The sequence below is a fragment of the Oncorhynchus mykiss genome, chromosome 19 (assembly GCF_057628025.1).
Source record: "Oncorhynchus mykiss isolate SJ-2025 chromosome 19, ASM5762802v1, whole genome shotgun sequence".
Taxonomy (NCBI): Eukaryota; Metazoa; Chordata; class Actinopteri; order Salmoniformes; family Salmonidae; genus Oncorhynchus; species Oncorhynchus mykiss.
The window spans coordinates 25,748,890-25,772,865 of NC_143040.1; the positions used below are offsets into that span (position 1 = coordinate 25,748,890).

The 23,976-nt window shown below is 41.3% G+C and overlaps 2 protein-coding genes across 6 annotated transcripts; both read right to left on the reverse strand.

Annotated features, from left to right (window-relative positions):
* Positions 1-101: 101 nt before the first annotated feature.
* Positions 102-13,879, reverse strand: LOC110497437 (syntaxin-3). 4 transcript variants are annotated; one of them, XM_021573543.3, is made up of 11 exons: positions 9,545-9,889; positions 8,774-8,848; positions 8,571-8,670; positions 8,297-8,371; positions 8,002-8,072; positions 7,722-7,830; positions 5,515-5,588; positions 2,893-3,027; positions 2,663-2,773; positions 1,987-2,078; positions 102-1,429 (listed from the first exon to the last, which is right to left on the reverse strand). In XM_021573543.3, the coding sequence occupies exons 1-10, from the start codon at positions 9,572-9,574 to the stop codon at positions 2,001-2,003; spliced, it is 858 nt and encodes a 285-aa protein (XP_021429218.2). In that variant the 5' UTR covers positions 9,575-9,889; the 3' UTR covers positions 102-1,429; positions 1,987-2,000. The 4 variants fall into 4 exon arrangements, with proteins under 4 accessions (XP_021429218.2, XP_021429216.2, XP_090066739.1 ...); XM_021573541.3 differs by lacking the exon at positions 1,987-2,078 and having other exon boundaries at positions 9,545-9,662; XM_090210613.1 differs by lacking the exons at positions 1,987-2,078; positions 8,571-8,670; positions 8,774-8,848; positions 9,545-9,889 and adding exons at positions 13,489-13,588; positions 13,742-13,879.
* Positions 13,880-15,648: 1,769 nt separating this feature from the next.
* Positions 15,649-23,867, reverse strand: LOC110497439 (GTP-binding nuclear protein Ran). 2 transcript variants are annotated; one of them, XM_021573544.3, is made up of 7 exons: positions 23,612-23,867; positions 18,696-18,754; positions 18,432-18,516; positions 18,030-18,155; positions 17,660-17,847; positions 17,170-17,340; positions 15,649-16,964 (listed from the first exon to the last, which is right to left on the reverse strand). In XM_021573544.3, exons 2-7 carry the CDS (start codon positions 18,720-18,722, stop codon positions 16,920-16,922), a joined length of 642 nt encoding a protein of 213 aa, XP_021429219.1. In that variant the 5' UTR covers positions 18,723-18,754; positions 23,612-23,867; the 3' UTR covers positions 15,649-16,919. The 2 variants fall into 2 exon arrangements, with proteins under 2 accessions (XP_021429219.1, XP_021429220.1); XM_021573545.3 differs by having other exon boundaries at positions 23,600-23,854.
* Positions 23,868-23,976: the final 109 nt, after the last annotated feature.

Sequence of the window (23,976 nt, forward strand, 5' to 3'; positions counted from 1 at the left end):
GAGAGATGTCAAAGGCAATCCGTTTCGTTTTATTTTCTATTTTTCAAATCAGTTTAAAATAATTGAATAATGAAAACTTACAAATAAAAACACTTGGCAAAGGGCGAATCTTTTTATTTTATTTTATTCTTTGTCAACAGAGGGGAAAGGCTACAAAAACTGAAATCTGACCTTACATTTTGATCAGATAACATTTTCCATATAAATGCCTACAAAATCACAACAAACGTATGCGACTGAAGACACAAACACATATATTGGCTATTCACTTGATACTGCTTGCTTGCTCACATCACAACAAAAATACTATCTTATCTATTATTAGATAGGATAGAGCAATGACTTACATAAATAAACCCTGGACTGTTGATGCTATGTATTGGCCAATGAAATGCTTTGAAGCCACCGGTCGGCCATATTGGCATTCCCTTGAAGGCGCAGTCCTCCATAGGAATGAATGGAATTCTACGGTATTTCAAGGACAAAATTACATGTATTTAAGTTGTTGTTTTTATGTAGTGGTGACAGTAACATAAGTACTCTCCCCATATATATATATTTTTTTTAGCTCACATAATATTATTTAAAAGTATGCATTAAAGTGTATTTAATAAAAAAAGAAAATGTGTCAAAAACGAATGTAGACATTAATTAACAAATCCATTTCTATTGCTTCCAAAATATTTTTAATGCTTGAGGAGGATTACCAAGATGGCTGCACGGTGGCTTCAATACAGCGCCCCCTGACAGTCATCCAGGGTTTATACACATCATTCCTAGAGAGAGTGCATGTGACAGTTTGACACAGGCATGCCCCCTGGTGGTACATGCATCGATACACATGTAGGATAAAAATGAAATGCGTGGGTGAAATATTATGCAATAACTTCAACACACAATAATACAATAACAACATAAAAGCGTGCCATTTTGGGGTCATTTTGATTACTAGCTGTCAGTAGGGCAGTGAGAAATTGTATCGTTTTTTTAATCATCGTTTTATCTTCATATTATTTTGTTTACCAATATCTTTAGGCTACTTGACATGACTACACAGTGTTAACGTTCACCTGTCTTCGCCAAGGTTATTAAGGAAGCACACTACCAAAGTTAATTGACACAAATCCTTGAAGTGGGAAAAGGAGCTGTGGGGGGAAGCATGCCTTAAAAGAAGAACGAGAGAGAGAGGGAAAAGAGGGAGAGAGAGTGTGTGTGTGTGTGTGTGTGTGTGTGTGAGAGAGAGAAAAAGATGGAAGGAAAGAGAGAGAGAGAAGACGAAAGACAATGTAGGGTGGAAGGCCTTTAGCCGGACTGAGGTGTATCTCCTCTGAGTAGCGCTGAATGTATCTCTTGACAGACAGTGTCCACTGTTGATCCATCCACCCAGGTTAGACTGGGGGTAATCTGGGACACTCCTCTTCAACTTCACCTGAGGCCAGAGTCACAGGTGATTATCACATTGAGGCCAATGATACAGCCTAAGTCTACATCCCAAATGGCACCCTATTCCCTATGTACTACAAAGGGAATAGGGTGCCATGTGGGACAAAGACTAAGAATAACCTGGATCTAACGTTATCTAATCTGGTCCCGTATTCATAAAGCATCTCAGAGTAAGGAGTGCTGATCTAGGATCCTGCCCCGCCTGTCCATGTAATCTTATTCATTGTGATCTAAAAGGTTAAACTGATCCCAGATCTGCACTCATACTTTGAAAGGCTTTATAAATACAGGCCCTGATCACACCTGGAAATCCTTTACGCACATCTGCATCCTTTTAGCCTGAGTGCCAGCCTGTTTGTGCTATCATGCCAACGCCTTGTCACTCATCGTCATGCCACACGTTTGGCTTGACAGGGACAGGAATGGAGTTTGCAAGAGTACAAACACATTTGTGACCAGGCTGACATCCTTCTGCATCATTACATGATTTAAAAGTGTACGTTTTGAGTTTTGAACACATCTCAGTTTTACAACCAGTTTTACCCGGACGGTATTTCCTATTTGATAAAGCTGTAGAGGAAGGACCCTCCGATGACACAGAGAATGACACAGCAACACATGATCATCATCTGCTTCTAAAGGGTCGGAAGACAGAACGAAACAGTCAAAGAAAGACAGAGGATGCGAGAGAGGAAGAGGACACAGAGGAGGAAGTGGAGGAGGAAGAAATATAAAGAAACAATGAAGGGAAGGGAGAGAAGAAACAGAACGAGAGAAACCTCAGAAAAACGAACGGGAAAATTGACCTGAGCATAGAGAGAAAACATAAGCCAAGATAAGTATTTCGAGACTAAATGTGGCATTGCAGGTTCTGAAGTTTTAAGAGATTCTTTGCATCAGTGAGAATGCTGAACCCCCTGTAGCAAGACAGTAGATTTAGCGTGCGTCCCAAATGGCACCCTTTTCCCTACATAGTGCAGTACTTTCCTGTATAGTGCAGTACTTTCAAAGGCAATGCACTATGAAGGTAATAGGGTGCCATTTGGGACAAAGCCAATGTATCCCTTCACCTGTATGAACCAAGGTGATAGGTAATAGGTCTAGGGTCCGGACTGAAGTGGACCTATAAACAGGACGTTTCAGCTGTAGAAATAGAATCACCTATTATCGCATCATCGACCGACCCTCATTCTAATTCTATGGTTTCAGCCCCACTCACCCTACGGGCCTCCTGCTGAAATTTGGCTGCTTTCTTGGTGTCGGCAACCGCCCGCTCTACGAAGCCCACCGATTGGTCCATGTTGCTCTCAATCTTGTCAATCATACCGCCCTTTGAAGGGGGTGGGCGGAGCGGAGTGTTGGGAGAGGCGCACACACAAACAGCAGTCAAAAGCAGTGTACTATGTACGGAATAGTGTGGGATGCACACTAAAAGGTGTGAAGGGTTACCTGGTTCTCCACCAGCATAGCAATGTCCACGAACATGTCATGAAGCTCTTTGATGCTGCTCTCCAGCCTCACAATGTCTTTGTGCCGCGCCTCAATCTCATTCAACGCCTGCTTTGATATACCCGACTCCATGATCTACAAAACACATACAAGAAGATATACACAACGGTTTAACACACACACATAGGAGAAGATATACACAACGGTTTAACACACACATAGGAGAGTATACACACAACGGTTTAACACACACACATAGGAGAGGATATACACAACGGTTTAAAACACACACATAGGAGAAGATATACACAACGGTTTAACACACACATAGGAGAGTATACACACAACGGTTTAACACACACACATAGGAGAAGATATACACAACGGTTTAACACACACATAGGAGAAGATATACAGAACGGTTTAACACACACATAGGAGAATATACACACAACGGTTTAACACACACATAGGAGAAGATATACACAACGGTTTAACACACACATAGGAGAGTATACACACAATGGTTTAACACACACATAGGAGAGGATATACACAACGGTTTAATACACACACATAGGAGAGTATACACACAATGGTTTAACACACACATATGAGAAGATATACACAACGGTTTAATACACACACATAGGAGAGTATACACACAATGGTTTAACACACACATAGGAGAAGATATACACAACGGTTTAACACACACACATAGGAGAAGATATACACAACGGTTTAACACACACATAGGAGAAGATATACACAACGGTTTAACACACACACATAGGAGAGGATATACACAACGGTTTAAAACACACACATAGGAGAAGATATACACAACGGTTTAACACACACATAGGAGAGTATACACACAACGGTTTAACACACACACATAGGAGAAGATATACACAACGGTTTAACACACACATAGGAGAAGATATACAGAACGGTTTAACACACACATAGGAGAATATACACACAACGGTTTAACACACACATAGGAGAAGATATACACAACGGTTTAACACACACATAGGAGAGTATACACACAATGGTTTAACACACACATAGGAGAGGATATACACAACGGTTTAATACACACACATAGGAGAGTATACACACAATGGTTTAACACACACATATGAGAAGATATACACAACGGTTTAATACACACACATAGGAGAGTATACACACAATGGTTTAACACACACATAGGAGAAGATATACACAACGGTTTAACACACACACATAGGAGAAGATATACACAACGGTTTAACACACACATAGGAGAAGATATACACAACGGTTTAACACACACACACACATAGGAGAAGATATACACAACGGTTTAACACACACACATAGGAGAAGATATACACAACGGTTTAACACACACACATAGGAGAAGATATACACAACGGTTTAACACACACACATAGGAGAAGATATACACAACGGTTTAACACACACATAGGAGAGTATACACACAACGGTTTAACACACACATAGGAGAGGATATACACAACGGTTTAACACACACACATAGGAGAGTATACACACAACGGTTTAACACACACATAGGAGAGGATATACACAACGGTTTAACACACACACATAGGAGAGTATACACACAACGGTTTAACACACACATAGGAGAGGATATACACAACGGTTTAACACACACACATAGGAGAGTAGACACACAACGGTTTAACACACACACATAGGAGAGGATATACACAACGGTTTAAAACACACATAGGAGAGTATACACACAACGGTTTAACACACACACATAGGAGAAGATATACACAACGGTTTAACACACACACATAGGAGAGTATACACACAACGGTTTAACACACACATAGGAGAGTATACACACAACGGTTTAACACACACACATAGGAGAGGATATACACAACGGTTTAACACACACACATTGGAGAGGATATACACAACGGTTTAACACCCACACATTGGAGAGGATATACACAACGGTTTAACACACACACATTGGAGAGGATATACACAACGGTTTAACACACACACATTGGAGAGGATATACACAACGGTTTAACACCCACACATTGGAGAGGATATACACAACGGTTTAACACCCACACTCGCATGCATGCACGAACATACATGGACTCACAATCATTTTTGCTTGTACACACCCACACTCACAAGCATTCTCACTTGTACACACACACACACACACACACACACACACACACACACACACACACACACAATCATTCTCGCTTGTACACACACACTCACAAGCTTTCTTGCTTGTACACACACAATCACAAGCATTCTCGCTTGTACATGTAACAGTATAACTTTAGACCATCCCCTCGCCCATACCCGGGCGCAAACCAGGGACCCTCTGCACACATCAACAACAGTCACCTACGAAGCATCGTTACCCATCGCTCCACAAAAGCCGCGGCCCTTGCAGAGCAAGGGGAACCACTACTTCAAGGTCTCAGAGCAAGTGACGTCACAGATTGAAACGCTATTAGCGCGTACCAATGCTAACTAGCTAGCCATTTCACATTGGTTACACACACACACACACACACACACACACACACACAGAATTACCCCTGCGGTGAAGACGGCTGCGTTCCCTCCTTCCAGCATCTCCTCCAGCTCCTCGTCGGTTGTTGTTTTTCCCGCTGTGGAATGAAGATATCACAGAAAAGGGTTAATAACATGTATGAAAGGGTTAATAACATGTTTAAAAGGCTTAATGACAAGTTAACAACATATAATAGGCCCTTAATGCTGGCATAGAATAAACTAATACATACCATCAAAAGTAGATCTGGGTTTCAAATACTTAAACAAATACAGTGCCTTGCGAAAGTATTCGGCCCCCTTGAACTTTGCGACCTTTTGCCACATTTCAGGCTTCAAACATAAAGATATAAAACTGTATTTTTTTGTGAAGAATCAACAACAAGTGGGACACAATCATGAAGTGGAACGACATTTATTGGATATTTCAAACTTTTTTAACAAATCAAAAACTGAAAAATTGGGCGTGCAAAATTATTCAGCCCCCTTAAGTTAATACTTTGTAGCGCCACCTTTTGCTGCGATTACAGCTGTAAGTCGCTTGGGGTATGTCTCTATCAGTTTTGCACATCGAGAGACTGACATTTTTCCCCATTCCTCCTTGCAAAACAGCTCGAGCTCAGTGAGGTTGGATGGAGAGCATTTGTGAACAGCAGTTTTCAGTTCTTTCCACAGATTCTCGATTGGATTCAGGTCTGGACTTTGACTTGGCCATTCTAACACCTGGATATGTTTATTTTTGAACCATTCCATTGTAGATTTTGCTTTATGTTTTGGATCATTGATCATTGGAAGACAAATCTCCGTCCCAGTCTCAGGTCTTTTGCAGACTCCATCAGGTTTTCTTCCAGAATGGTCCTGTATTTGGCTCCATCCATCTTCCCATCAATTTTAACCATCTTCCCTTCCCTGTCCCTGCTGAAGAAAAGCAGGCCCAAACCATAATGCTGCCACCACCATGTTTGACAGTGGGGATGGTGTGTTCAGCTGTGTTGCTTTTACGCCAAACATAACGTTTTGCATTGTTGTCAAAAAGTTCAATTTTGGTTTCATCTGACCAGAGCACCTTCTTCCACATGTTTGATGTGTCTCCCAGGTGGCTTGTGGCAAACTTTAAACAACACTTTTTATGGATATCTTTAAGAAAGGGCTTTCTTCTTGCCACTCTTCCATAAAGGCCAGATTTGTGCAATATACAACTGACTGATTGTTGTCCTATGGACAGAGTCTCCCACCTCAGCTGTAGATCTCTGCAGTTCATCCAGAGTGATCATGGGCCTCTTGGCTGCATCTCTGATCAGTCTTCTCCTTGTATGAGCTGAAAGTTTAGAGGGACGGCCAGGTCTTGGTAGATTTGCAGTGGTCTGATACTCCTTCCATTTCAATATTATCGCTTGCACAGTGCTCCTTGGGATGTTTAAAGCATGGGAAATCTTTTTGTATCCAAATCCGGCTTTAAACTTCTTCACAACAGTATCTCGGACCTGCCTGGTGTGTTCCTTGTTCTTCATGATGCTCTCTGCGCTTTTAACGGACCTCTGAGACTATCACAGTGCAGGTGCATTTATACGGAGACTTGATTGCACACAGGTGGATTGTATTTATCATCATTAGTCATTTAGGTCAACATTGGATCATTCAGAGATCCTCACTGAACTTCTGGAGAGAGTTTGCTGCACTGAAAGTAAAGGGGCTGAATAATTTTGCACGCCCAATTTTTCAGTTTTTGATTTGTTAAAAAAGTTTGAAATATCCAATAAATGTCGTTCCACTTCATGATTGTGTCCCACTTGTTGTTGATTCTTCACAAAAAAAATACAGTTTTATATCTTTATGTTTGAAGCCTGAAATGTGGCAAAAGGTCGCAAAGTTCAAGGGGGCCGAATACTTTCGCAAGGCACTGTACTTCAAATACTTTATCTGTGTCCTTTTCCGCTTGCCTGGCTTAATAAACCAGAAAAGAAAATGAACAAAACTGCAACCCTGCCCAACTCCAGGCAGATTCAAGCAAACACTCAAAGTATTTGAAAGGATTTTCCAAGTATTTTAACTGGTAAAGAGCACTGTATTGGCTTGAGTCTGTCTGAGATAGGTCGAAACATGCACTCCCGTCTTCAACTTAATGCAACTTGGGCCTGGATTTTTTTCCTGACAATTGACTTGTCCAGGAACAAAAACCCTGGCCCTAGTTATACCCGGTATCTTGTCTCTACGACTGGCATCAGACTCACTGATCTCCAGCTGCCGGGCGATGCGGCCTTTGCTCTTGTCTCTAAAGTCCGTCTGAGCCTCGTTGTACTTGGTCATCACCTCCACAAACTTCTTGGCCAGGATGGCATGCTGGGGAAAAGGTGGAGATGGGTAAAGAGGTTGTTATGGTAACCAGTGGGAATGAAACCCGAGTCTCCAACCCCGGTCTCCAACAGGAAAAATGATGGGGGACATGATTGACGTGCAAACCGATAGGGTTAAAGGATCTGGTTGAGGTTAGTTTGTTTTTTAAAGGGTTACCTGGGACTTCCGGATCCTCATGTCTGCTGACGACCATTCCTCTGTGTTTGTCTCAAGTTGCTTCTCGATACCTGCCAGGGATGGGAACAGGCACCCGTTACCATGACTACGGCCATCGACAACAATAACAACCATGGTTTTGCCGTCCATGGGCAATGAAGAAACACACATGATCTTGACAGGGAAAACTACCTTTATACATTTATGTTGGTCGTCAGAATACGGTTGGTCGTCAGAAAGACTGTGGGGTAAGATAATGGTGCGTTTAATATTTAAAGGGGCAGGAAGGACTTACTCTTTAGTTTGTTGCGAGCGGTGCCGGCTGCTTTCTTGATGTCGTTGGTGACCGCCTCCAAGTCATCTTGCGTCTCTGGTGAAGACAGAGAAAGAGAAAGAAAGAGAGAGAGAGGTTGAAACGTAGAAGTATCAACAAGCCACAAAGGACGGAAAAATATGGAATGGGAATGAAAGGGGGTGAGATAACAAAGAGACGAAGAGCGGGAGAGTGAAGGAGAGAGAGAGAGAGAGAGAGAGAGAGAGAGAGAGAGGGATTGAAGGATGATGTTTACTCTGCTCTGATGTAGGAGCGGAGAGGATGGTCGAGTACAGCTTCTTTGCTTGCGCCACACTCTCATCTATCTTATCGATATAGCTGCGAATCTCCTCAATCTGAGACCGAGACGGGCAATGATGACACACCGGTGAACACACACGCACACAGTATGGCGAACACCTACACACGCACACACATCAGGAGTATGGCCGGAAATACCTGGGCGAAGAAGTCATCCATAAAGGCTTGGTTCTCCACTGGAACCTCCACATCGTCCCCAGCCACATCACTTTTCTGTTGACACACACACACACACACACACAGCCAGCAGAGTTGTTGTGGTGGTGCGTTTGTGGTGAGATAATCACACTCACAGTCTTTTTAGCGGTTCCTACATCAGTGAAACAATGTGATTTGAATACACTATAACGTTTTTTTTTTTTTAAACCAGACCCAATAAGGCTTGCGGTGCACATAAACTACAATGAATAGCCTACATCGATAACCTTGAGACCTTGGAAGAGGTGGAGGAAATGAGGAGAAAACAATAATTTCATATTTCCTTAATCGACCCTTCTGTTCCCCTCTCTCTACCCACCCACCTCCATTTGTAACTCACCACCAATAAACAAGTGCACAGCCTAAATATCATCACACCCCAATTAGGCCTACCTACTTCCAAGAGTAACTTAATACTCTAATGTTTATTAGCGCAATATTCAACTAGACTATTTCTGCTTTTCTAGGCCTGAAAATGGGATCAACAGTTGATCGAACGTTGTGGTCAAACCGCTCAACCGCAACCAACCGCATCTAGTGCGCAAAAAGAAAACGATTAATTCAGATACTTCCCCAAAAACAAACGAGTAAATCAGATACGTCCCCCATCCCTATTATATCATTCTATATGATTAGCAACGGTTATATGTTAAGCTAATAGCAAGCAAGGCCACGAAAACATGAACAAGTGTATAAAAAGACTAAGCTTACCGCCTTCAACTGTTCCAGTCGGTCCTTCATCTTCAAAACTGTGTTGCCACTGTCACAATCTCTAAACTATCAAAAATAGATATTCTAATCTACAACCACTAAATTAAACGTTTACCAAATGAGACCATTACAATTTATTAGCCTACTGATTAATCCAGTGATTTGTCCGAAAATAAGTTTCAAAGTTAGTTGTAAAAATACTCAGTAGACTAAATAGTCATTAGAATATGGTAATCAAATAAAATAAAATAAATCGTTTTTTTTTATTTTTTTTTTTACAAAATGTCTGTTCAATATGGCTGCAGCAGTGTTTCCAGCCTGTAGTTTTACTAAGCCTATCCTCTCAAGGAGGATTAGAGTAACAGTTGTGTAGAGGGAGATTAATCTCTCTCTCTCTCTCTCTCTGATCAATAGCATGCGTAAAAACGTATGCAAAGTAAATATCACGCATGCTTTCTGTTTTGGGCACACTACTCAAACATGTCACCGAATGGAAAGGTAGTAGGTTAAATTCTAAATCTGTAAAGTCAACCCAGTGGATTGTCCATCTATAAATAAAATTGAGGCTGTATTTGTATTGTTATTTCTTGAACACATCTGCTTGCTAAATATTGCTAAATGAAGGTTAGGTCAACAAAAGAAAGTCATGCAACGATTATTGATTAATGAAGAGATTTTTGTATTCTTTTTTTATTTGCTAGTCAAGCAATGCACAGTGTTTCATAGTACAAACAAGTGAAGCAGCATTTTATCAACACAATTCCCCCTGAAAATAGATTGGGTTACACTGTTTTCTGACAATAGGCCTAGATAGGATTCTCAAATGCAGTGGTGTAAAGTCCGACTTATGTCGTTTTCTGGGGAATCTGTACATTACTTTACTATTTCTATTTTTGACAACATACTTTTACTCCACTACATTCCTAAAAAAAATAATGTACTTTTTACTGCTTTAATTTTCCCCGACACCCAGAAATACTCCTTACATTTTGAATGCTTAGTAGGACAGGAAAAGTGTCTAATTCACACACTTATCAAGAGAACATCCCTGGTCATCCCTACTGCCTCTGATCTGGCAGACTCACTAAACACACATGTTGAAATGTTGAACTGTGCCCATGGCTATGCTTAAAGAAAAAATAAAAAAATAAAATCATGTTGTCTGAAAATCATGTTGCTTAATTAATATAAGACATTATAAATGATTTATACTTTTGAATCTTAAGTACATTTAAAACCAAATACTTTTAGACTTTTACTCAAGTTTACTGGGTGACTTTCACTTTTACAGTATCTTTACTTTTACTCAAGTATGAAAATTGGGTCCTTTTTCCACCACTGCTCAAATGCAATGTGTTTAGAAGTTTCTAAGACAATCAGTTGTTTCATTAAATCTTTGGGCGGACTGAAACTGACTGTGACGGTGAGAACTTTTAGCTGACAAAGGCTTTGTCTTTGAGCAGTGGGTTTTCTCTAACATTTTACAGGGTCCTGGGGTCGTGATGTCGGAGAAAGCTGTAATGCAAAGCGTATCTGACAGGTAGTATATACTGCTATACTGCTCATCTGTCATCTACTTTAAAGGATAAACCTCCCACTCCCTTTTTCCACCATCCCCTCTTCTTCTCCTCCATTCGGTTCCTGTCTTTCCTCAGGTTTCAAGGCACACAGAAAGTAATTGGTTTGGCTGCATGACTTATCATTCCAGCCCCCTTGGACTGAGATGTAGATGAAACAAAAACATTATTTTTATTCATTATTAGTCCCTTTTTGAGCTATATAATTAGCTAAGCAGCCTTGTCCAAGCCAGAACGGCATGAGCCTATCTACTGTTTCTGTACCATGAGGCTTTTGATGTGTTGTTTAATATAAGTACACCACCTGGACACTAGTCTATCGCAGGGCCTTACCCCGAATCCTTCTCTTTAATGCTGAGTGCCAAGCAGAGAGGAATCTGGCCCCTTTTGGTATGACTCGACCTGGGATCGAACCCCCAACCTTCCAAGTTCAGGACAGTCACTCTAGCCACATGGTCGCTGAGTTATATAATACAAAACATGTGAGATTTGTCATGCTTCAAATCAAAAACCTCCCACTCCCTTTTCCACAATAGTTAACACAATTCTGAATACATCAGCATACTGGATCTGGTGCAGATGGTAGCTTAGAGGTTAAGAGAGTTGGTTTAAAACCCAGAGCTGACTAAGTGAAAAATCTGTTGATGTGCCCTTGATCAAGGCACTTAAACTTAATTGCTCCTGTAAGTCGCTCTGGATAAAAGCGTCTTCTAAATGACTAAAATGTCAAATGTCTTTTCAAAACATTTAATGTCCCCTCTTCCCCTTGCCCCCTCCCTTTCATCCATCACCCCCTCTCTCTCCCTCACATTATCCCTGCCTTCTCTTGCTTCCTCTGCCAGATTATTTCCATGCACTGTCCATCACCGGATGGTTGCTTGGGCTTCTGAAGCCAGGAAAAGTAGTCCATGCATGACCCATCAGTCCAGAGGTAGCGGTGAGGCTGTGAGAGAGAGAGAGAGAGAGAGAGAGAAACAGAGACAGGAGAGAGAGAGAGAAACAGAGACAGGAGAGAGAGAGAGAGAGAGAGAGAATGAAAGAGACAGAGATAGTATAAGTATAAGGACAGAAGGAGTTGGGGGGCATGGACACTGTTGTCCACCTGGTTTTTATCTAGATGGTCAAATTGAATGGTGAGCACTATGGGTTTGGGTTCCTGGATACAGATTAAGCCTAGTCCTGGACTAAAAAGCAGACTCAATAAAGAATCTCCATCAACAATAATTGTACAGCATGCTGCTTTGAGAGTTAGTTATGGTGGTAATTTTGGTAATTCTGCATATCATGTAGAGTTACAGAGGTACACTACAATATGTAGTGAGACATTGGTATCAATGGGACTCGCTTGCCTAAATAAAGGTTAAGTAACTGAGAAAACATGAGTAGTACTTACTATAGAATGTTGTAGTATACTGTAGAATACTATAGTAAATACTACAGTATTATCCACACAAAAAAAAAAAATTGTAGTAAAAAAAAATATATTTTTAATTTTACCTTTATTTTACTAGGCAAGTCAGTTAAGAACAAATTCTTATTTTCAATGACGGCCTAGGAACAGTGGGTTAACTGCCTGTTCAGGGGCAGAACGACAGATTTTGTAAATAGTACAGTAGTTTCCGCAAAGCACTCCAGTCTGCAAAAACACTACACTTTTTTTTAACTACAGTAAATACTACACTATCTTATTTTCATATAACCTGCCCATTTCCCTCACCCATTTCGCATTTTTTTCCACCCATAAGTGAGAAACTTACATGCCAGAACCTACATGCAATTTGGGTTGTTAAGTATATAACAAATATTGTGTTCCCTACAGGTTATAGAAAATGAGCTCTTAGCTCTTATTTCTCCAGTAGGTTTCCTGGAGGAGAAAGCCTCGACTTCTATGTCAAAGATGATAAAACAAAAACTCCAGTAAATACTACAGTATACTACAATCCACAAAAACACTACGTCAATTGCCATAGTATATACATGTACATTTTAGTCATTTAGCAGACGCCCTTGTCCAGAGCGCCTTACAGGAGGATTTAGGGTGAAGTGCTTTGCTCAAAGGCACATCGACAGATTTTACTACAGTATATATACTACAATTAACTGTAAATACTACAGTAAATAAAACTGTATACTACAGTAAATACTACAGTAAAGTCAGCAAAAACGCTACAGTGAATACTATAGTATATATTTTCTTATGTGGGCAGACACAGAACTTCACATGGCTATTCTAATTTGAGCGTGCTTTTCAGTCCAGGATTAGGCTTATTCTCGGGTCAGAGTAACCGGCCTTGAAAATACATCTTCTACTGAGAGAATCTACATCAGTCACTGTGGTGTTGAGATGATGAGGGAAGGCTACTGTACCGGTGGAGTTTAGATCATTGAGCACCATGGCAGACGTCCCGAGTAGCATCACGGCCAGAATGGGTAGGACCTTCATCATGGGATCTTCACTTCTCTTCAGCTGTTATGAAAAGAGCAATGCTATTATATGTGTTTTTTAAATGAAACTGGGAGTTCCGATCTGTGAGGGCACGCAACCAGACTCCGGCACACTCAGAGACAAATGAGGGAGAGGTGCATTTTCTCATTACAGAATCAAATATTTGGGTTTTACCTTGGTGTATGTAAATGTCGTCTTTTTCCTCTATTCTTGCTTCTCCTTGCTTCAGATGCTCTCTTTCACTCAGCTCTGCTTCCTTATATACCTATTCCATACCTCTTAATCTCCATCCTAATCTCAAATAAATTTCCTCTTTTCTGCTGTCTCAACCTCTTACATATAAAAAGTTTGTCTAGACAGTATGTGCAATCCCTGGCTACAGTTGTCACCCTTTCACTTTTCAACAACAAAAAATCTCCAGTTATTTGTTTTACTTGTCCCATTGAAAAATGATATCTCAAGTATAACTACAGTAACATATCACCAAATGCAGCATTCCTACAGCATTCCTCCCTTCAATCAAACATGGGAGAGTTTCGATAATGCTGTGGGGTTGGTTTGCTGCCTCTGGTACTGGGGGCCTTGAACATGTGCAAGGCATCATGAAATCAGCAGATTATCAAGGGGTTTTGGAGTGGAGTGTTCAACCCGGTGTCCAAAAACTAGGTCTCCGTCGATGGTCGTGGGTATCCAGCAAGACAACGAACCCAAGAACATAAAAAAGCACCCAGGAATGGTTCAAGAAGAAACACTGGATTGGAATGGCCACCAATGAGTCCAGATTTGTGTCCCATCAAAAACCTACGGTGAGATCTGAAAACAGCAGTTGGTCAAAGGCAACCATCAAACATTGAAGATTTAGGAGCAGTTTGCAGCTGAAGAGTGAGCAAAATTGCCAGTAGAAAGGTACAGCAAGGTGAGCTTCAGGGAGGGCTACAAGAAGCCTTTGCCGGCAGTTATGCTGACCAAAGGCTGTGCAACCAAGTACTAGTAATGGGTGATAATAATTCTGTCAATGCCATTTGTTTTTCTTTTCTAAAATGTGCTACACAGCCGTTGTAAATTGTAGACCCCCCCCAAAAAAAATGGTTCTGCAATGTGGAAATAAGAAATAACCAGGTGTGGAGACAAATGTATTTTCAATTTCAACTTATTTTAGACAGAATTATGAATTATTCAAGAAAAGTGCAAGGGTAGCAATATATTAGGCCACAAAATGTTCATCCTGTCTGCTGGTTGTTTCAAAAGAGAGCAACTTGTCAAGACAACTTTTCACGATAGAACAAAACATGAGAAAAGTACCTAGTGCCTTCAGAAAGTATTCACATCCCTAGACTTTTTCCACAGTTTGTCGTGTTAAAGCCTGCATTTAAAATTGATTGAGGTTTTGCGTCACCGGTCTACACACAATACCCCATAATGTCAAAGTGTAATTATATTTTAGAAAGGTTGACAAAAAAAATATATACGAAAAGCTGAAATGTCTTGTCTTGAGTAAGTGTTCAACCCCTTTATGACAAGCCTAAATTTGTTAAGGTGTAAAAATGTGCTTAACAAGTTACATAGACTCACTGTGTTCAATAATAGGGATTTTTGAATGACTACCTCATCTCTGTACCCCACACATGCAATTATCTGTAAGATCCCTCAGTAGAGCAGTGAATTTCAAACACAGATTCAACCACACAGATCAGGGAGGTTTTCCAATGACTCACAAATAGCACCTATTGGTAGATTGGTCTCAAAAAATGTTTACCAAAAAAAATACATTAAATATATCTCTTTGAGCATGGTGAAGTTCACTGGAGGCTGCTGAGGGGAGGACGGCTCATAATAATGTCTGGAATGGAGCCAATGGAATGGGATCAAACGCATGGCAACCATGTGCCTGATGCATTCGATACCATTCCCCCTATTCCGCTCCGACCATTACCACGAGCACGTCCTCCCCATTTAAGGTGCCACCAACCTCCTGTGGTGGTGAAGTTAACACACCAGCCAAAATGTAATTAATACACACTTCCTAACTCAGTTCCCGGAGAGTAAGGAAACCGTTCAGGGATTACACCATGAGGCCAATGGTGACTTAAAAACAGTTTAATGGATGTTTCAATAACATTGTAGTTACTCCACAATACTAACCTAAAATGACAGAGTGGAAAGAAGGAAGCCTGTACAGACTAAAATATTCCAAAACATGCAAAAGGCCCTGAAGTAAAAATTGAAAAAATGTGGCAAAGAAATTAACTTCATGTCCTAAATAGAAAGCGTTACGTTTGGGTCAAATCCAACACAACATCACTTAGTACCACTCTTCATATTTTCAAGCATTGTCATCAGCAATAAAAATAAACGGAATAGACCTAAGCACAGGCAAAATCCCAGAGGAAAACCTGGTTCAGTCTGCTTTCCACCAGACATTGGGAGACAAATTCACCCTTCAGCCGGACAATAACCTAAAACACAAGCCCAAACATACACACGGGTTTCTTACCAAGACGGCATTGAATGTTCATGAGTGGCCTAGCTTTATTTTTGACTTAAATCCACTACAAAATCTATGTGAAGACTTGAACATGGCTGTCTAGCAATGATCAACAGCAAACTTGACAGAGCTTGAAGAATTCAAAAAATATTGTATTTATGTAATCGCTGCAAAAGGTGATTCTAACGTGTATTGACTCAGGGGTTTGTAATGTCATTACAGAGTATTGTTTGTAGATGGGTAAGAATTTGTTATTTTTTTATTTAAATCCATTTTAAAAATTCCGGCTGCAACACAAAATGTGGAATAAGTCAAAAGGTATGAATACTTTGAAGGCACTGTATATTACAAATAGTACAAATGGATTATTGTACACAAATATGTATTAAGGTATTTACTATACAACTTTGTTGTGGAACCAGTACATTTTCAATCCTGATCAACCACACCACAGGCACCTCTGAAGAATAAAATGCTGTCAAACAATCAGTCCCACAAGGAAGTGAAATGTGCTTTTTGCTAAATTCCAGTCACACGCCCATTTTGTTCACATGAATTGATACAGCAAATAGTTTATATTCAAATACTTTTTGTTTTAGTGTGATTTCATATCACCCTAAGTCAGTATCGTACAGCGAGTGAACAAAGTATTTTGTTTGTATGTGTGTGTGTGTGTAGCGCCTACTGTGAGCAGTGTGAAATTCTACTCTTGTTTGTCTCTACTAAAATCTTCACGCTACCAGAGACGCATTTTCAGTTTGAAACACAAAAAAACAAAACATTGGGGGGGGCTTTTACAATTAAAGGTCAAGGTCAGCAATAGGCCACACCCCCAGAACACTGAAGAGGCCAGAGAGAGGTCACAGGTTAAAGGTCATCGTCTTCATCTGGGAGCGCTGTTTCTGCGGCAACCTGGAGGTGTGAGTAAAAATTGTGTATTCATTATTTTTGTCACCTGTAAAACTAAATACTAGAATGCAAGTTCCTGATGTAAATAAATGACCTAGCCTGTGTGTGTACGGCATGTGCAACTTCTGCATTTGTGTGTGTTCTGCCTGCGGGTCCCCTGCATGTGTGTGTGTGTGTGTACGCTTTCAGCATGCGTGTGTGTACTCACTTTAAGGTCGTTCTCGTACTGCGCGGCCAGGGAGGCGTCCATGACGACCTCCGGGGGGGCGAGGGCAGGCATCTCCACAAACTCCAAGTTGGGGTCTCCTACCAGCTTCCTGGCCAGCCACAGGAAGGGCTTCTCAAAGTTGTAGTTACTCTTGGCTGAAATGTCGTAGTACTGATGAGGAGGTGGAGAGAGAGTCTTGATTAGGTATAGTCATATCTCTCTCTCTCATATCTCTCATTTTTTTTTTAGATGTGTATGTGTGTGTGTGTGTGTGTGTGTGGTATATATATATATATATATATATATATACATACCACACACACACACACACACACACACACACATCTAAAAAAAAAATGAACCAGGAATGGAGAAACACTGCAGACACACAACACTCCAGCTGAGGAATATAGACTTGTACAGACAGGTGTGGTAGTTGGCAGGTACAAAACACTTTCTAAAAGTGTGTGCGTTGGGTTGCCACGGTTACCTGAAGGTTCTTCTTGCGGTGGAACACGATGCTCTTGGCTTTGACCTTCCTGTCCTTGATGTCCACCTTGTTGCCGCACAGGACTATGGGTATGTTCTCGCAGACGCGCACCAGGTCACGGTGCCAGTTGGGCACGTTCTTGTAGGTGACGCGAGAGGTCACGTCGAACATGATGATCGCACACTGGGCTGGAGAGAGGTAGGGTACAGAAAAGTAGAAGAGGGAGAGTGATTGAGTGTTTCAGATAATCATTAAATGTGTGGTGCCCGTAATCATCTGAGTCATTTTGCACCAGAGGGTAAGATTGTGTAGAGATCTGACGTCGGGATGTGACCTATAAACAGATGTGACCCACACAAATGTGACGTACCCTGTATGTAGTAGCCATCTCTGAGCCCCCCAAACTTCTCCTGGCCGGCTGTGTCCCAGACGTTGTACTTGATGGTCCCTCGAGTGGTGTGGAAGACCAAGGGGTGCACCTCTACTCCCAGAGTCGCTACAGGGGGAAGAGGAGGGGGAGCGAAGGGCAGGTCAGCCATGGTTCAGGGATGTAGAAGGGTTTCAACTCTTGTATGGATAGCATATTTTGTTCATCATGCTACCCTTGCCTGCAAACTCAATTTCCCTCCGGAGAGAATTAAGTGTGATTATTGATTGAAGGTATGGTGGGGTTATGAAGGAGAAGAAGCAGAAGACGGCAAATAAGAGGTGTGTAAAGCTGAGAGAGAGAGAAGAGGGAGAGAGAGGACTGTCTGGATTCTAAGGAACTCACCAACGTATTTCTTTTCAAACTCTCCCGTTAAATGCCTCTTCACGAAGGTGGTTTTTCCTGTGCCTCCATCTCCACACAACACTAGCTGAAACACGGGTAGTAATTAAACAACGCATTGATTAAAAGGATTAGCAACTAAACACCAATGTACTACTGGTTAGGGCTAGACCAAGGAACAATTCCAAATGACACCTGTATTTTATTTTAGTCAGTTGAGAACAAATTCTTATTTACAATAATGGGCTACTATAGTCAAAGACTCACCTTAAATTGTACATCTGGTTCTGCCATAGCGGTCTGTTCTATGAGTTGGTGATTAAACACTGGAATAACAAGAGGAGAAGAAGAACAGGTCAACAATTGGTAGTGTTTTGTGTCCCACCCTTTTCCCTTTACAGTGCTGCTCAAAAGACAGCATCAATCATCAATATTAGAAGCCACAAAGGGTGCTGCTGGTGTGATGTGGCGTCACAACAATACCTGCCAAAAGTGGCAACAGACGGACAACCATGTCCTATTAGTGTTAACTACTTGAGTAATTCACATGTTATTCAGTTATTGACACTTGGTTGACATGACTGTCTTGGCACTAGGAAAGCCATTTCAATGTGTTTTGTTTGAGACATGGTGGAGAAAGAGGCTGAAAAACCAGCCTGGTCTCAGACTAGGCGTAACATTGTAAACATACATCCAGGACACTCAAATTAGTATGATATGTTACGTTTGGCATGGTTACATAAGACAGAATGTTACTTAAGGCAAATATGATAGGAGGGTGGTTGGTCGGGGTGGATAGGTAGGTACATAATGCGAACGTCTAGCAACCAAAGTTTGTTAAAATGGTGATGAGATTCGAACACGCGAACACTTACTTCTTAGCTACTTTGCAACTACTTAGCATACTAGCTAACCCTTCCCCTAAACCTTTAACCTAACCCCTAAACTTAACCCCTAACCTAGCTAATGTTAGACACCTAGCTAAAGTTTTACAAATGTATTGGTTGCATACGTGTTTAGCAGATGTTATTGCGGGTGTAGCGAAATGCTTGTGCTTCTAGCTCCGACGGTGCAGTAATAACTAACAAGTATTACTGCACCGTGCTTCTACACCTGCATTGCTTGCTGTTTGGGGTTTTAGGCTGGGTTTCTGTACAGCACTTTGAGATATCAGCTGATGTAAGAAGGGCTATATAAATAAATTTGATTTGAAATTTGATTTGAAGTAATATCTAACATTTTCACAACATATATCCAAAATACATGTAAATCTAAGTAAGGAATGATTAAGAATATATTTACATATATGTCAGAGCGGCATTGGACTAAGATGGTGGCATAGTATAGAATACAGTATATAAACTCAGCAAAAAAGTAAGAGCCCCTTTTCAGGACCCTGTCTTTCAAAGATAATTCCAAAAAATCCAAATAACGTCACAGATCTTCATTGTAAAGGGTTTAATCACTGTTTCAAGTGCTTGTTCAATGAACCATAAACAATTAATGAACCTGTGGAACGGTCGTTAAGACATGAAAACTTAGGACACTAAAGAGGCCTTTCTACGGACTCTGAAAAACACCAAAAGAAAGCTCCCTACTCATCTGCGTGAACATACCTTAGGCATGCTGCAAGGAGGCATGAGGACTGCAGATATGGCCAGGGCAATAAATTGCAATCTCCATACTGTGAGACACCTAAGATAGCGCTACAGGGAGACAGGGCAGACAGATGATCGTCCTCCCAGTGGCAGATCACGTGTAACAACACCTGCACAGGATAGGTACATCCGAACATCATACCTGCGGGACAGGTACAGGACGGCAACAATGCACAATCCCTCCATCAGTGCTCAGACTGTCCGCAATAGGCTGAGAGAGGCTGGACTGAGGGCTTGTATAGGCCTGTTGTAAGGCAGGTCCTCACCAGACATCACCGGCAACAACGTTGCCTACGCACACAAACCCACTGTCGCTGGACTGGACAGCAGTGCTCTTCACTGACGAGTCGCAGTTTTGTCTCAACAGGGGTGATGGTCTGACTGGCCCACCCATTCCCCAGACCTGAATCCAATTGAGCACATCTGGGACATCATGTCTCGCTCCATCCACCACAGACTGTCCAGGAGTTGGCGGATGCTTTAGTCCAGGACTGGGAGGAGATCCATCAGGAGACCATCTGCCACCTCATCAGGAGCATGCTCAGGCGTTGTAGGGAGGTCATACAGGCACGTGGAGGCCACACACACTACTGAGCCTAATTTTGACTTGTTTTAAGGACATTACATCAAAGTTGGATCAGCCTGTAGTGTGGTTTTCCACTTTAATTTTGAGTGTGACTCCAAATCCAGACCTCCATGGGTTGATAAATTTGATTTGCATTGATAATTTGTGTGATTTTGTTGTCAGCACATTCAACTATGTAAAGAAAAAAGTATCTAATAAGAATATTTCATTCATTCAGATCTAGGATGTGTTATTTTAGTGTTCCCTTTATTTTTTGGAGCAGTGTATTTATATGTACATGGAATTGTATTTGGGTTTTCTAATCTTTACAGGAAAATGCCACGGGCACTATCTGATGTAGAGCAACATTTATCTGCAGCTGATGTAGAATGAAAAGCGGTGTACTTTTGCAAATACTGTTTCAAATCATATGTCAAGAATGCAACAAAGATGCAGAATCATCTGGCCAAGTGCATAAAGTTCCCTCAGCGCTCACAACAAGCAATCTCTGACTAAAGTCCATCTACTTCTATTCGAGGTGAAAATGGTGAATCAGACACCTTATCGATTTGCAACAGCTCACGGTCCTCCTGGAATCAGAAGTGTTTTTGACTCAACGGAGGAACGTAGTCAGGGAAATGCTGATTCATGTTTTGCTCGAGCTGTATATGCAACTGGTTCACCTCTGATGCTCACAAGCAGTGTGTATTGGAAGAGATTTCTGAATGTTCTTCGCCCAGCATACACCCCTCTAACCAGACATGCTTTATCTACTCATTTGCTGGATGCAGAGTTCAACAGAGTTCAAGTGAAGGTCAAGCAAATCGTAGAGAAAGCAGACTGTATTGCAATCAGCTCTGATGGGTGGTCGAATGTTCGTGGGCAAGGAATAATTAACTACATCATCTCCACCCCTGAATCAGTACTCTACAAGAGCACAATGAGCAGATGAGCTGAAGGCAGTCAATGACCCTTGACCACAGAAGGTTTTTGCACTGGTGACAAACAATGCTGCGAACATGAAGGCTGCTTGGTCTAAAGTGGAGGAGTCCTACCCTCACATCACACCCATTGGCTGTGCTGCTCATGCATTGAATCTGCTCCTCGTGCTTTGAATCTGCTCGTCAAGGACATCATGGCATTGAAAACAATGGATACACTCTACAAGAGAGCCAAGGATTATTTTTGTACCTTTATTTAGGCAAGTCAGTTAAGAACAAATTCTTATTTTCAATGAGGAACAGTGGGTTAACTGCCTGGTCAGGGGCAGGACGACAGATTTGTACCTTGTCAGCTCGGGGGTTTGAACTTGCAACTAGTCCAACACTCTAACCACTAGGCTAGCCTGCCGCCCCACAACGGGTGTTGCTGGGCAGCTTCAACACATACCTAAATGGTATGTGAAGGGTCATCAAGTTATAACAGCAATCTACCTCACCAAGCAAAGTGAGAAGAATAAGAGCACCACATTGAAGCTGCCCAGCAACACCCGTTGTGGTTGTGTTGATGTCACCATCTCTCCTGTCTCCTGGAGGGGAAGGAGTCTCTCCAAGAAATGGCCATATCACAGTCTGCCGATATGGACAGCACCATCAAGAGGATCCTCCTGGATGATGTATTTTTGGAAAGAGTGGTAAGCAGTCTGAATCTCCTGAAACCTATAGCAGTAGCCATTGTGCGAATTGAGGGAGAAAATGCCATCCTGTCTGATGTTCAGACTCTGCGTGCAGATGTAAGAGAAAAAATCCATACTGCCTTGCCCACTGACCAATACAAGGGTTGAAAAATTGGTGGCCAGCCAGGCAACTTTGAGGCTTTTTGAGCCTGACAACGAGCCATCATCAAGGTTGGAAAGTGACAGTGAAGATGAGGCCTCAGAGTCTGATGTTGAAGAGGTGGACATTGAGAAGGTCCAGGGAGAAGACATGTAAGCCCGAGGAAGACAACCAAAGCTTTAATTTCTAGACTATCATTTTACAGATGTATGTTGAAAACGTTTTTGGGAGAGTCAAATAATTGAATTACAGTTCAATTTTTTTTTTTTTTTACATTTCTATTGGAAGGATTTAATCATTTGCAATTATGTCTACTTATGATAAGTTAAAATGTTTATGTTTCTGTCTCCATATGATACGGTAAATATATCCAATGCAAAAAATCTACATTAAAATGGCAACTATTCGAACGTTTGCGTAGAAAATATACTGAACAAAAATATAAACGCAACGATTTTACTGAGTTACAGTTCATTTAAGGAAACCAATCAATATTTATGACACCTTGAGTCTGGACCAGCCCCTCCTCCAAATACGGACATTTCTATTAAAGAAAAACGCACCGGTCATACGAATACAAATGTTGTTGAGCTTTAAAAAACAGCCATTATATCTATCGTTTCCATTACAAGTTGCAATGATTTTATTTGCGACATTTTTGTCGAATAAACCTGGGCCAATAGAAACCTACCTACTGTTGCCTTATGGAAGTGGTCCAACTGTATACACCGTTTTGCTGCAGTTATAGCGTGATATAGTTACATATGCAATAAGTCCAGTCAAACCGCCTACCCCCTATATTTAGCGAACTACAGCACTTTTTCACGAGGCTTCGCGTCACACTTGGTCCAGTACCTAACAACTTGTTTTTACGACATTGTATCAAAACAAAACTGTTGCATTTACAACCCTGCATGACCATGATGCACTGATAAATCTCAGCTCGAGTGGAACAAGTCGATATGCTAACGTTAGCCACCGTGAACCAACGTCTTCTCTGACTATGCTAACAAGCTATACAACGTTAGCTAGCTAAATAACATAATTGCAAACGTTGTTTAGGACGAGGCACGAGTGTCAATACAACAATTCTAATTCTGTATTCAGATCTTTGAATTGATGTCTGTGTTCTGACATGGATGAGTAAATTTCGAATATTTTCAAAAATCTTACGTCCACACTTACCCCCACGATTTCGGATGGGACAGTTAGCTAGGCGCTATTGGCCTTCGATTAATTTGGCTAATGAATGTGACGCTTTTGTGTCTATCACGTGATCTCTGACGGTCAACAGAGAAGGTTGTTGATGGTTTTATCAAAGAGTACAATATGAGTATAGGCAGAAACTGCTTCTCCAACAGACGGGTTGTTTGTTAAGCAACAAAACCGACGGGGGTTGGCCTAGATTGTTGACAACATGTAAACGACACTGAGTGAGTGTACAAAACATTAGGAACACCTTTTCCCACGACAGACTATCCAGGTGAAAGCTATGATCCCTTATTAATGTCACTTCAAATAATGTAGATGAAGGGTAGGAGACAGGTTAA

Bases quoted from the DNA above. Each gene is read 5' to 3' on its own strand.
- LOC110497437 (XM_021573541.3), bottom strand. From the start codon at position 9,574: ATGAAGGACCGACTGGAACAGTTGAAGGCG. The intron at 5,589-7,721 runs GTGAGTCTGATG...TTCATTCCACAG, and splicing joins CGCCCGGCAGCTGGAGATCA to CGGGAAAAACAACAACCGAC. The intron at 2,774-2,892 runs GTAACCCTTCAC...CCCCCTTCAAAG, and splicing joins CTATGCTGGTGGAGAACCAG to GGCGGTATGATTGACAAGAT.
- LOC110497439 (XM_021573544.3), bottom strand. From the start codon at position 18,722: ATGGCAGAACCAGATGTACAATTTAAG. The intron at 18,517-18,695 runs GTGAGTCTTTGA...CCCGTGTTTCAG, and splicing joins AACCAGATGTACAATTTAAG to CTAGTGTTGTGTGGAGATGG. The intron at 17,848-18,029 runs GTACGTCACATT...ACCTCTCTCCAG, and splicing joins AGATGGCTACTACATACAGG to CCCAGTGTGCGATCATCATG.